General features: G+C 50.6%; 1 protein-coding gene across 1 annotated transcript in view; it reads left to right on the plus strand.

Moving 5' to 3' along the window:
- Positions 1-13,036, plus strand: part of JAML (junction adhesion molecule like) — a 31,058-nt gene extending 18,022 nt beyond the window's left edge. Inside the window, exons 5-10 of the mRNA XM_016204720.2 lie at positions 1,818-1,930; positions 4,031-4,265; positions 6,886-7,024; positions 9,532-9,592; positions 10,782-10,868; positions 12,760-13,036. Of these exons, the coding sequence (XP_016060206.2) occupies positions 1,818-1,930; positions 4,031-4,265; positions 6,886-7,024; positions 9,532-9,592; positions 10,782-10,868; positions 12,760-12,852 (728 nt within the window). The 3' untranslated portion in view covers positions 12,853-13,036. The remainder of the gene's footprint in view (positions 1-1,817; positions 1,931-4,030; positions 4,266-6,885; positions 7,025-9,531; positions 9,593-10,781; positions 10,869-12,759) is intronic.
- The last annotated feature ends 1,239 nt before the right edge of the window (positions 13,037-14,275 follow it).

Raw genomic sequence — 14,275 nt, forward strand, 5'->3', positions numbered from 1 at the left:
CCTTTTCCTGCCTGGAAGAAACAGAGGCAACGAACCAAAAGGAGCTGATTTGAAGAGCTGAATCTAGGCCAGGGCAGTGTTAGGGTAGTTAGATATTTCCCCGGTAGTCTGCTGGGCAGCTTGTATGTATTTTTTTCTCCAGCCAAAGTGGGAATAGATCCAGCCCCTAGCAGTTGGTGTGGCCAGTGCACAGCTGTCCACCCTGCCTGGGGGAGGTGGTCTCCCCCGTGTGAAAACTCCACTTGTGCAGTGCTCTCTAATTTTCTCTACCAAGTCACCCTGATTCGTTTTTCCATAGTTCTTATTTAAATACTGTAGACAATGTTCTTACAAATAAAAATAATACTAGCTTCCTGTACTGTTGCTCTGGGCTCAGCTATGCTCCCGCTCTGAAGGTGGTGGAGTGGGGTGAGCGAGAAAGCTGGGGCTTGTTTGCACACAGGCCAGGTTCGGGTGCTGCCCTGTGTCTTACTGGTCATATGGCTTTGGTCTCTCACTTTCATCCTCTGTAAAATGGGAGGGTGATAGTGGATATCTCAGTGCTGTAATGAGTAGCTGACATGCTCCGCACAGGCGTCTAGCACATGCCTGCTGTGTGGAAAGGGCGCAGAGGTTTAGTTATTACTGTTGCATTTAGAACATGGAGTTCAGGTTTTAATGTGTTGCTGGGATTCAAGGGTGTTTCCTGCTCTTTTGGAGTAAACTTTTATTACTTTCAAAATAGTTCTCTCTCTAGAGTTTCGAGTTCGTAATATTTTCTTTTGCTTTCCTCCCATTATGCATTTTCCTGCTGGGCAGGAAGTTAATGTTCTCCCAGGGAAACAGTTGGAGAAAAGGTTGGCTTATGACCTGTTCCTTCATGAACTTCGCTTAATGCTCTTTTGAAGGGACTTTGTTCCATTAAGACCTAGGCCCATGTCTCCCTAAACACCCCCCTACCTTTCATTTCTTAATTGGCTTTGTGGTTGATTTGTGTAGAGCATCACTAAAAAAAATCAGAAACACCTTTTAATTGTCTTTTTCAAGGACCTCATATACACTAAGCAATGGTGGGGTCAGCTTCTGGCAAAATAACCAGAAGGAGGGCCTAGGACTTGGAAAACGGAGGCGGGGGAAAGGCGGCCGGGGGATGAGTGGGGCAGGGATGGAAACAGAAACAAAATTCAGAGGAAAAACTGTCCATTGTCCCGGCCTAATTAGCAAGGAGTCCTGTGACCTGCTCTGTAGCCAGAACTGTCCTAAGCAAGTCCTAAGACAAGTTGTAAAAAGAGTAAAGGAAGCTGAGGGAAGTCCCCCGTGACTCACTTCTTCAGCCAAGAGATCCAGTGGGTAATATGTATGTGTATATATAAGAATGAGAATTATACAACTTCCCACGTCCTGTTTATGTTCAGCAGATGGAGGTATCTTTGTAGGTGGAGGGAAAGTGGTGGGCTTCAAGATTTTCTGGACTTTCTTTAGTATAAACTTGAAGTGGAATTGGGGCTCATGGGAAAATTTCTGCAGAGGGGAGGGAGAAGGGAATAAAAGAAAGTCAGCAAGCGTTTATTGTCGTATAAAGACAGCAGGACCCCAGGACTTGATGTATGTGGGTGGCTGGAGGGAACTCTTACCCTGGAAGCACCATGTGGTTTGAGGGAGGGGCTTCTGAATTCGTTGTCCATACGGGATCATCTGGGGCATCTGTGGAGAGGATGTGTGGAGTATTTGTTGGTAAAATTGATTTTACTCTTCAGGATCTTTGGCTAAACATGATCTCTTCCAGAAGTTCTTTGGCTTCCATAGATTATATCTTGGGTTTATAATTTTATCCCCAGAGCTCATGGTCCATGCGGGTGATTCAACTCCGATGAGATGTGTTTTGCAGAGCACAGAAGAGAAGCTCATGACCAAGGTCGACTGGATGTTCTCATCAGGGGAGCACGCCAAGGTAATGCAGAGAGACCATCACCATGGGGGTCAGGACAGTGGGAGAATCTAGGCGTCAGGTGCCACATGGTGGCATTGCTGGGACACTTGGCTGGGCAACTTCAGCTTTCTGGTGGGGAAAGTAACTCTAATGAAGATGAAGATGAGGAGGAGATGCTGAACTTGTGGCAGTGGAGACGCGTATGCCGGGACGTCCAGGTGAAGCATTTGTGCATGACTTGGCCCCTGCATTTTAGTTTCTTCGCTCCTCTCCCTTCTTTCTTTGTAGAGCTCCTGGGAGAGTGAGGGGCGATTTTTGTGGCCTTGCCAGGAAAGCTGTGGGCTAGACAGAAGAAAAATTACATCTTTACTCTTATTTAGGCCACTTTTGTGAGTTTTCTTCATGCTCCCTTGCCCCATTTATGTGGTGGAGGGAACTTCCTCTGTTGCAGGTGCTTCAGGTGTTGGGATTTGTAGACCAGGGTGAGGAGCATTTCATGAGAACTCCGAAGCAGCGAGCAGCGGGTTAGTTCACTGGACCAGGGATGCCCACTCCGGCGTGGGCATGTACTTATGGATTAAGCTGTCGTTGGGACATCCCAAATAACTTACTGTTTGTTAGTGAATGTTAAGGTGGGAAGTTTATAAAAGTTTTAGCTTTTATAAATTAAGACATATTTTAGATCATCCTTATAAAAAGTCACTTGAATTCACTTGATTCCTATATGCTGTCTGCATGGGTCAGAAATGGGGACAACATGGTGGGTTATGGAGAATTATGTGTCATCTCAGGCTCACCTCTGGAGCTTGTCATGCATTTAAATGTCATCCACCGGGTGAGTCACAGCAGAAAGTAGGTGAGAATTACATTTTGATCTGTGAATTTGAACCACAAGAGACAAGAGGTTAGGGGACAGGTCTTTGTATTCATCTTTGTGTCTGTACACCCATTCCCCTTCCTTAAAAGCTTTAAAAAATATATTTACATACCTTAATTAAAAAACTCCAACACTTACTCATTTAATAAGTTTTTTAAAGTGTCTGCTGTGCAGTGAAAGCCCCTGCCCTGGTGGGGGACTTACAAACTAGATGGAGGGAGATATACAGTAAAATGATGGGGAAATAAATACAGAATATGTTAGGTCATAGTAAGAGCAAGAAGGCAGAACCTTGCTGCTGCTTTATGAAGGTGGCCGGGGAGCGCACTGACACGGGCACATCAGAGCAGAGGCGTGAAGGAAGCGAGGGAACCAGCCCTGTGTGTGTCTGGGGGGAAGAGTGTTCCAGGTATAAAGAGCAGCAAGTGCAAAGGCCCTGAGGCCAGTACTCCAGGGTCAGCAAGAAGGTCCGTGTGGCTGGAGTGAGGTGCCCCAAGTAGGTGAAAGAAGAACAAGTAGAAGGTGACATCGGAGAGGAAAGGGGCTGTCCCTTAGGAGAAATGGAGGTGCTATTGGAGGGCTTAAGCAGAGGAGTAACATGACTTAACTTATACTCCTAATGATGCATCTTCTGGGAACAGACTGTACTTGGGTGACACGTAAGGAAGCTCCTTGCAGGGATCCAGGTGAGAGATGGGGCTTGGACCCAAGTGGCAACTGTGGAGGAGGTGAGAAGTGGCTAGATTTGAGATATATTTTGAAGGGAGACGTGATAGGATTGCTGAGGGATTTTAGATGTGAGTTGCTCAAGAAAGAGAGGAGTTAAGGACGACCCCAAGATATTTAGCCCAAGCATTGGAAGAAGGCATTGCCCTTTACCAAGTGGGATGGGCTAGAAAGGGCTGGTTTGGGGGGAAACGTGGAGTTCAGTTTTAGTCATGTTCAGTTTCCTGTTGAAAATCCAGTTGGAAATGTCAGAGTAAAGGTGCCCTTTGACGTCTTTCTTCTGGGGAAGGCTGAGGAGAGAAAAGCCCTCGTTCCCACTTCCTCGCCCCTCTTCAGATGGAACAGTTCTTAATTTGGTGGCATCCTCCACCGCTGCACACGCCTGCACACGCGTGTTCACACTGTCGTGCCGTCTGGTACTTTCTGATGATGCCTGTGTGGCCTGCACATCCAGGCCCTCAACCTCCCCCGGCCCCACCCCACCTTGCAGTCTCGGACATTTTCCCTTTCCCTTCTAGGAGGTGATGTTGCGCTATGACCTCAAACTCGGCGTCCCTGAGGGGTCCTCCCAGATCTGGGGCCGCTTCCGGAACCGTGTAGCCCTGGTGGGGGACCTTGCTCACAATGACGGCTCCATCGTGCTCCAGGGAGTGAAGGAATCTGACCGAGGAAGCTACACCTGCAGCATCCACCTGGGGAGCCAGACGTTCAGGAAAACCTTTGTGCTGCACGTGATTCAGAAAGAGCCCCGAAGTATTTAACGTTTGGTTCGGGAGGGATGAGGGACCTTATAGCTGGGAGGCATGGCCAGGACTAGGGCGAGGCCCGAGAGGTTTTTAGGGTACAAAATTTAAGGAGGCATCACTCTCAGGTGCTGACCCTGTACTTGACGACCTCGAGGCTGGTGTCCCCTTAAATTTGTTGCCCTGGGCACCTTGGTGGCCTCACCCTAGTTCTGACCTTGCTGGTAGGTCAGTGAAAAAGGAACTAATGTTTGGTGAACACCAGCCCAGTGCAGTCTCCCAGTTTAAAGCTACAGGACTCGGAAATGTGTTGGAGTTGAAGTTCAAAATCGTTTTTACTTAGCTTCAAACAGTAGGCTGTGCTTGGTAGTGGAGGGTGAAATGATCCTGAGCTGGTGAGAGGCAGCAGAGAACAGAGAAAACAGGAAGGGGCTGGAACCAAAGATAGAGGGGTTTTTTGGTCAAAGGCTCTGCATTCTGGGAAACGCTGTGCATTGAGGCCAGTGTGTAGGAGAGTCAAGACTCAGTTGTGTTGACAGAGAGATTGCTAAGTGAGGGGTTCCAGTTAAACCATCACCCGGTTAGCAGCCAGGATGTGGCCTGTGGCGCTTGCCTTTTACTAGCCCTCAGGGCTGGGCTGTGGCTGGCTGCGGGCGGGGGGGGGGGGCAGGATGGAACATACCTGGGTGCCTCTGGCTGGCACCTAAGTCTGTGGGGGCACCTTCTTGTCAGTAGCAAAAGGTCCCAGCTGGAGAGGAAAGCAGGACAGATAGAATCACCCTCAGATATCTTATCTCCACTTCACAGAGAAAATACAAGCCATTACTGGGAGGTGTAATGAGACCAGCATGTCTGTGTGCCCCCATCGTATCTCTGCCCTGCTGTCCTGAGCTCCTCCTCTTGGCTCATCCCAAGCCCTGTGCTCAGGTGCATTCTCTGCTCCTTTTCACTGACTTTCCAGTGGCTTCTACCATTCAGCATATAAATATACTCAGCCCTTCCTCTTACCTGCGTCCTTGCCTGCTTTAGCTCTCATCCTGTATCTTTCTCAGAACAGCTTTATTGAGATACAACTCACATACCATACAGTTCACCCATTTAAGTGCACAGCTCAGTGGTGCTTGGTACATTCACAGTTGTGCAGCCTTCACCACAATCAGCTTTATATTTCTTTCTTGACACAGCCGTATGCCTGCTACGGGCTCTGTGTGGTGTCTCGTCTATTTCCCAGGTCTCAGTGCGCCGCATTCTGGCTCTGCTCTGGCGTAGGCCACCGGGGACACTCACTGCCCACCCCGGCCTTCCTTGCCCAATCATGCTGGACACTGCACTCTGTGTTGGACACAGTTTATCCGTCTCCGTAGGGCTGTATGCGCTGCACCCAAATGTCCCATGGGTACTTCAGATACAAGACATTCAGGCTCCCTGCACACCTCTTCCCAGCCCGTCCCCTGGACCCCAGTGATGCCACCACCATCTCTACGCCGCTACCTAACTGGGCGCCTGGAGGTTTTGGTGCTCCCCTTCCCCAGACCCCATCTAAGAGGAGCGGCTGTCATTTCTGCTCCTGACTTTGGATCTGCCTTCTGTCCAGCCCATCGCCATCCCGAGTTCTAATGTCTTTAGCTCCGCTGGTCCCTCCCTCATTCTCAGCCACACACGTTCTCCCTGCCACAGTCAGTCCACCTCTGAGTCACAAGTCCGAGCATTCATTTCCACTGCCTGACCCTTCCATGGTTTCTGATGGCCTGCAGGAGAAAAGCCGATTCCTGGTTGAGATAATCAGGGTCCTTCATGACTTGGGCCAGTTTTCTCTGCAGCCTCGCTTCTCACTGCACCCACCAGTGCCACCTGCGCCAGATCGCTGGGTGGTTTCTGGAAGTGCCTCCTGTGGGGCCTCCAGGAGGCTGTCCCCTCCGTCCTTCCCGAGTATCTGCCCAGCAGACTCGATGTTCCTTGAGGACGGTCTAAACTTCAGAACTGCTGACCAATTCTCACCTCCACATGGAATGGGGCGCCCTTTCCTCTGTGCCCCTCTGCACCCGTATAGACTGCAGCCTTGGGTTTCTTTTTACGCGGCTGCCCCGCTCCTTGGGTGGGCCATGCGTTACTCCCATTTGTATCTTCGAGCCCAGTGGTACCTGGTGCCCAGGTCTCTGGTGTGTGTATGTAGCGTGAGCTGAGGAAGTGTGTGAAGGCACGTCTGGGTGGGCGTGCTTCCGGAGGCCCCACTTGGTGCCGTGACCGTGGGCTGTGCTGTAGCAGAGCAGAGACCCTTAGAAAAGAGCCACTTTCCCGTAGGAAGAGCAGCAACCTCCACCAAGTGTGTTTCTGTGTCATTTGGTAAACCACAGTTTAAGATAGAGCTGTTAATGCACAAGGAAGCTCTGCTGTAGGTGAGGTGCTGGCCCCCTCTCCTACCCGCCTTAACCCGCATCTCAGGAGGAGGCAAGGGGCCGGACTTTGGTTCTCGACCTAATGGGTCAGCTAGAGTCCTAGTGTTTGAACGTGGAGTGGGGCCTGGCCTCGCCCCATTCCTCACCTGACTGTTGCTACTTCGTATCTAGCTGGTGGGGCTCTCAGCCCTTTTCTGGAACGTGAGGCCCTCATTGCTTTTCCCCCTTCCCAAGCACTGGTCACCCCGGAAGCTCGCAGACCGGATATCCTGGGCAGCCACCAGCTGGTGATCATTGTGGGGATTGTCTGTGCCACTGTCCTGCTGCTCCCCGTTCTGATACTGGCTGTGAAGAGAGCCCGCGGGGACTCGAGGTACAGGGGTGCTCTCGCCCTCGGGTGGGAGGCTGGAGGCGCAGGCTGCCCCTGGCCTGAAGGGGAGGGGCGGTAGGCCCTAACTGCCGTTTCTGCAGAAGGGCTGTTTCAGGATGGACCGTGTTCCACGGGGGATGTTGCACTAGATGTCCCCTGGGCAGCGGCCCGCCCCTTGGCTCCTGGGGCACCTGGCTCGGTCTCACTTCACCACATTCGCTCTGGTGTTTTACACAGATTACCACCTCTTCTACACAAGGTGGTCTAAGTAGGGCATAATTAAGGGTATAAATCTTAAGCACAAACTAATGGTGCCATTCAACACCTGTTTGTTTGTTTGTTTGTTACCCTCACCTGAGGATATTTTTTCCATTGGTTTTTAGAGAGAGTGGAAAGGAGGGAGGGGGAGAGAGAGAGACATTGACGTGAGAGAGACACATCATTGATTCCCTCCTGCATGCGCCCCAGCTGGGGTGGGGAATGAGCTGGCAACCCAGGCACATGCCCTTTACCGGGAATCGAACCCACACCCCTCAGTGTGTGGGCCGATGCTCTAACCACGAGCAACACCGGCCAGGGAGAGAAATGATTTAAAAAATACATTTTTATTGATTTTTAGAGAGAGAGGGAGAGAGAAACACTGATGTGAGAGTGTAACAATTGATAGACCGCCTCCTACACACCTCCCACTGGGGATCGAGCCCACAACCCGGGCATGTGCCCTGACCAGGAATCAAACCGTCGACCTTCTGGTGCACAGGATGACACCCAACCGAGCCACACCGGCCAGGACTGAAACATGATTTTAAAATTTATCTACAATATAAACTTCATATAGAAGCTCAGATCTTGAGGGCTGTAAGCGGCTTTATTTAAAGGACCACATTCTAATTATGATAGGCTATTTTTGAAGGATGCCCTCAAGTCCTAAATTACTTATTGGTGAAATGTATTTTTAAAGGCTTGAATTTCATCAGGACTTCTCCCATTATCTTAAAAATGCCCAGATGCTCTGACATGGGCCCTAGTGTTTCATCGGCTGTTGACGGGTACATTCCTCAGGTTACCAACTGCTGATTAAATATGTTGCTTGGGGCAGTTGACTCTTGTTGAAATCGTGTCGGTGGAAAAGGGCCTCATTAAGACTAAATAATGCTGACTTTCGAGTCTCCTTCCCCATTGAACGGGGACTCTGCAGAAACTGAGCGTGCCTGCCATGTTTGCCCTTCCACCCCGCAGGGCCCTCTGACTGGGTTTGGATCTTGGTTGGCTCCTCTGAGGGCCTTTGCTCTGGGCAAGCTGGTCGCACTGAATTGAGAGTTAGATCACCTGGGTCCCATGTCTGCTCCCTCTCCCTCTGGGCCTCAGCTCTTCTCAAAACAAAGAGCAGCACTTCCATGGCCACTAGTTTATTCTAAAGAAATAATCAGACCGACATGCTATGTGCATAAATATGGCCCCTGTAACCTTGATTATAATTAAAAATTGGAATCATCCTCAGTGCCTGTCAGAAAGGTGATGGGTCAAAGCGCTGGTGTCCACTCAGTGAGAGAGCCCCTGGCCCGGACGTAATGGATGGCAGATGTCGGTCCTGTGACAGAGTGTGCAGTATGGCCTCGTGTATAAACAGAAAGTTCCACAGTGCTCGTTTTAGCAGCATCTGTTCTAATACAGTTTGTGTGAGTGAGCTTATGCTTGCATTGAGAGAGGTCTGGAAGGATAATTCTTAAATATTAAACCTTGCTGACCGTTTATTTCAAGCCAGAACTCGCCTGTGTGGCCGGCTACTTGGGTTAGCAAGGTGTTTAAAATTACTTAAATTAATGTAAGTGCCAACACGAGTTACCTTGTGACCGGTCAGCAACATTTGGACGCGGAGACACGTGTATATGAGTGACCGGTCAGCAAGGTGTTAAGTGGTGTTTGGGATAAGGAGAGGGTGGGTCCCTGAGGGTTAGGGGTTTACTGGAATTTCAGCCCCCGACTGTCTACATTTCTGTATTATTTTAATTATTTAACAGTGAGAATATACAACATTATAATCTTAGAATACAATTAAAATATTTTTATTTGATCCCTGGCCAGTGTGGCTCAGTTGGTTGGAGGTCGTCCTGTGCACAGAAAGGTCGTGGGTTCGATTTGGCTTGGCCCTCTGAGCCGGTGTCTCGCTGAGCGGCGTCCCCCGCTCGTCCAGCAGCGCAGCTTCCCCTCCCTAGTCCTCGGAGGCGATTGTGCCTGGCCCGTGGCCCGGCTCTGGTCATTCCCTTGACGTTGATCTAGACGGGCAGTTACTAGTGTGATAGTGGAGGAGTGGAAGCTGCTGTCCAGCTGCACTGGCTCCAGGATGCCTCCCCTTTCTCCCTCGCGGGGGGCGCACTTCACGGGTGTCTCGGTGAGCGGGGCAGGAGTCAGAACAGCCGGCTCTGCCAGCTCCCTCTTCCCAAAGCTTGTAGGCACCGCGGGCATACAGTGCTGGCCGGTTAATCTCACACGCGTTTCCTGCCTTGCAGCTCCCTAACGTCCACTGCCCTGGTAAAAAGCCTGGAGAACACGAAGAAGGCTCACCCCGAGGTAAGAGGAGCGTGCTCTGCTGTTTGCTGCTGTGCCCAGGGAGGGTGAGGTGAGCCCTGCGGCAGTGCCAGGGTGCTGTCATCATTCCTCCGCCTGTCTTACTGTTAGGTCTCAGCACGTAGGCCAGTGGCTGGCACAGGGCATGGGCTCATCACCACTGGAATAAAAGCCCCTGGGGAGTGTGTGGTGGGCAGGCGGGGCCAGTCCAGCACAGTCAGCGCATCCTGGTGGCGCCTGAGGAGAGAGCACCGGACTTGGAGTCAGAAAGCCTCAGTTCAAGCCCAGTTCTGCTACTTCCCTGAGCCTCAGTGTTCTCATCAGATGGGGGCAAACGCGTTTGCCCCATTGTGTGGTTCAAACATCGCGACGATATACAAGTGCTTACTAGGCTCTGAGGCACTGTGTGAATGAAGGGAGACTTATGGTACATGTGGGAGTTAACCGAAGGAGCTAAGGGTTGCGATGAAATCGGGGCCTTTAGAAAGAGAGGCTCAGAGCACGTTTTCCCCGTGCCAGCATCTGAAGCTGTGAGTGATGCTGCGAGGAGCTGGGAAGGGAGGCATTGCCTTGAGCTCCTTTTTGTTAGCTTTGCTTTTTTTTAACTTTTAAAACCCCCTTTTAGATTGTTTACCTTCCCATCTTTTGTCTGTCCGTGCCCCAGGAGGAGGGGTTTTCATAGTGCCGGGGCCTCTAGAGCCCCAGAATTTTCCACTGGCTGACAATGCTTCCCCATAATGACAAAAATGGGAGTCACCAAGTGCCCCAGCCTCACAGGTGTGAGGCTCAGAGGGGGCCATGCCTGCCACCTGGACCCTCCGAGAGAGTGGACAGAAAGTTAATGGCTGACCGGTGCCAGCCATCCAGTGTGGCTGATGAGGAAGGAACCGCAGAGTCGATGTCACGTGGCAAGATAAGGGTTCCTGCTGCCACCTGAATGGCTGTCAGACAAAGGCTGTTTGGCTTTTGAAGCAAAGAATTTGGTTCTTAACAGTGCTCTTTGCTGATGAGTTAATTTTCGGGAGCACTGAGGACTGAATTACCGTTATTGATAATGATTCCCTAGCTCTCAGTAACCCTGTGGACCTGCCAGTCTGGGTGGACTCGGGCCTGTGAATAGCAGCAGATGCCTTTTCTCTGTCCTGTAAGAGCCGCTGATTTTTAGGAACGTTTGTACCATGTTCCCCTCTAGAAGCATGTTTATTCCTCAATAACTACCCGGGAGGTGACCGAGGAAGAAGACTCAAGTGACAAATCAGAGGCCACCTACATGACCATGGTGAGGATGGTTTCAGGCCCAGGGAGGTGGGAGGACCTGGGAAGGACGCGGCAAACTCATGGGGGTGGGTATGGCTGGGTCACCTGGGGAGGTAACTGCTGAGGGCAGAGAGTTTTCTAAGTGGGAAAGTCAGAAGCTGCAACTCTGCCGGATAGAAGAGTAATATCAAACTTGCCCCCCCCCTCCAGGCTCGAGTGTCAGGGGCATGGAGGCTAGAGGGGGTTGATTTTAGCACCCGCACTGGGGGTAGGCAGAGGGCCGCTGCCTCATCAGTAGAACCTAATAGAGAGGGCACTGTAGATCCTCAGGTCCCGTCAGGTTAAACACCCTAATAAAGAGGGCCCGTGGATGCTCAGGTCCTTTATGAGGTTAACCATACCCTAATAAAGAGGGCGCCGTAGCTCCTTGGACAAGCGTTATGTTCGGGGCAGACTCAGAGAGAGCAGGCACACAGTTCTGTTGCACGGGGGCAGCGGGGTATTGGGCTCGGAGTGGAGGGATTGAGAAAAAAAAGAGAGAAATGGACATGGACAACAGTTGTGATTGTGGAAGAGGGGTTGGGTGGAGATGGAAGAGGGCAGAGGGGATAAATGGTGATGGGGAAAAAGAGATTGCTTTCCTTTCTATCAAAAGGTCCCTTCCAATGCTTAGATTTTTTGACCTGTGACATTTTGCTTTGACGTAATCTGACTGCCAGGAAGGCTGCAGCTGGGTCCCATGCAATGATGTGGAGTCTGAGTCTTTCTTTCCCTTTGCTCAGTTCCCCAGGGAAGTATAGCCCCTAGAAGAGGCACCTGCAGTGTAGTGAGTAGGGGTAGGATAGAGGAGTGAGTTGGCAAGGGACACGGTCTGTTTGTAGACTGAGGACGGGCCCCAGCCTTGGAGAGCGCAGGGTGCTGCTGGGTTCAGGAAGGAGGCCCCCTCTGTGCAGGGATGATGGCCTGTGTTTGTTCCTGTTGACCCTGCCCGAGGACACATGACTCCTGAGGACACGGCAGAGGAAGGCTCTGCCAGGGAAGTGTGAAGTAAGAGACCTGGCCTGGTGCCACCGAGTGAAACAGTAGCTCCACTCTAAAGTTGCAGTTGAATCTGGTCATTCTCCACGTGGCCTTCTGCCATTCTTGCCATGTGATGCTGCGTGACTTCCAGGCCTCAGCCTGCCTCCTGGAGACTTGCCGACTCAGCTGCCCCGTGGCTCCTGCTGGGTGTGCCACCCACCTGGGCCTGCAGAAAGGGTGAGGTAGAGATGATGGAGGTGTGAGTTGTCTTCAAAACTGCCTCCCCATTTTCAGTGTTAGGTGCCTGTAATTTAAACTCGGCAGAAAACACGTCTCTGTTCTCTTGAAATGGGCCCAATAATGCGAATGTGGTGCCAGGGCTAGGAACCCAAAGACTTAGGGCTGGTTAAGTACACCAAATTCAATAAGCCCGTGGTGAATTCTGGCTTGCAGGCCACCTGTTTGAGACCTCAGGTATAGAGGTGCCATCTGGTAGGGAGCAAGGGTAACACAGAACCTTGATTTTGTTGTTACATTGATTAAATTTACTTAAATGAAGGGGCACCATGCTGTGTCCCTTTCTGAGTTTTTGCAGCACAGTGGCTAAGATCACAGGCTTTGGAGTTGGGCATACCTGAGTCCAAATCCTGACTCTGACTTAGAAGCCAGGTGATCTTGGGCAGGTAACTTAGCATCTCTGAGCCTCAGTTTTCTCATCCTTAAAATGGGAATAATAATACCTACCTTCCAGGCAGTGATGATCAAAAGAGATAGTACCTGTAAAATTTAGAATTGTGCCCGATAGATGGGAAGAGCTCAGTACAATAACTATTATGATTTAAATACTTTTTTTACAAATGTGCTTTGTGTTTCTTTCTTCCCTTTCCCTGCAGCACCCAGTTTGGCCTTCTCTGAGGTCAGCACCAAATAACCCACTTGAGAAAAAGTCAGCTGGAGGAATGCCAAAAGCAGAGCAAGCCTTTTAAGAAGAAAGGAGAGCTCCCTTCATCATTAGGAGGGCAGAGATCTCCCGTGCACCCTGAGTTGCTCTACCAGTTACCTCAGACCCCCACCTCCCAGTTGTCCCCCTGCCTCACTGGTTGGTCATGGACTGAAGATGGAGGATTTGGAGCCTGGCAGAAAGATGGGGCACCTCTGGAGGAATAGGCCCCACTGAGGGAGCATGGACTTGGTTCCTCTGGAGTGGACACTGGCCCTGGGGACCCTGGCTGAGCTGCCGTAGCAGCGTCTGGCACGCCATCCGACCAGACCCTCAGCTTGGGTGGCATTCTTTGTGGATGAGTTATGGGGAAGGGTCACAGGCATAAAAACCAACCCAGTGATTCCCTTAGCACATTATCTCTAAATAAATGTGGTTTGTGGAAATCATCCTGATTTTATTTATTTACTTTTTACTTTTTAGCCCTTACCTGAGGATATTTTTTCCATTGCTTTTCAGAGAGAGTGGCAGGGAGAGAGAAACATCAGTGTAAGAGAGACACATTGACTGGCTGCCTCCCACACGTGCCCTGACCAGGGCCTGGGATCGAGCCTGTAACCGAGGTAGGTGTCCTTGGCCGGAATCGAACCCAGGACCCTTCCTGAGAGTCCAAAATCATCCTGATTTTATGCCTGGCTGAGGGCGAGTGGAGTGTTGGTGAGGAACTCATGGTCAGCACTCCTGAAACAACTGAGGGACTGGAGGAAAGCCACCTGTGACTTAGCACATTGCGATTGCTTTTGGTCCTAGGATTCAACCCAGCACTTCTTGATTCCGGCTGGGTATGAGTAGCTGGGGCTCTGCCGAGCCTCACCGAGGCGCCCTGAAACTCCTAGGTGGAGCTAGGCCTTTCTTTTTCAGACGTGACACTCATGGGTTGCTGACGGGAAGCCGTCAATTGAACTCTTGGTCTGAAATGTAAGGTTCCTATACATTTCGGTTACTATTGTAAGATTCAATAGGGTTAGTTTTAAAATCTTTGGTTCTGAGCTCCTATTTCTAGCCTGGACTGAGCTCTGTCCCCCCTCAACTGCTGTGGGCCCCTCCTTGTTCTCTGCATCCCACCCCTCCCATGGAGCTGCTCAGGGCATGGTGAAGAGGTCTTTCGCGGTTCTTTGACTTATGGAACAATTTCAAGTGGAGCTACATTTTTAAAAGTTTCCTCTAACTCTCTAAACATTGGGACCCTCTCATAGCAGATCCGTAATTTACTCTTTCTCTTTGCCAACTGTTCTGGGATCTCCACTTGAAGGCCTGAAGCCTCTTTTTGTTCTTGTTCAGCCATGGCTAAGGGTCGTTAACTATTTTCCTCTTACCTTTTAGCTCTAAATAAGGAATGTCAATTTTCAGTATATGTATGAAAGCAGCATCCTGTCCAAGACATACAGGGAGGGGACACATGATGGCCT

This window comes from Miniopterus natalensis, chromosome 11 (genome assembly GCF_054644295.1).
Source record: "Miniopterus natalensis isolate mMinNat1 chromosome 11, mMinNat1.hap1, whole genome shotgun sequence".
Taxonomy (NCBI): Eukaryota; Metazoa; Chordata; class Mammalia; order Chiroptera; family Miniopteridae; genus Miniopterus; species Miniopterus natalensis.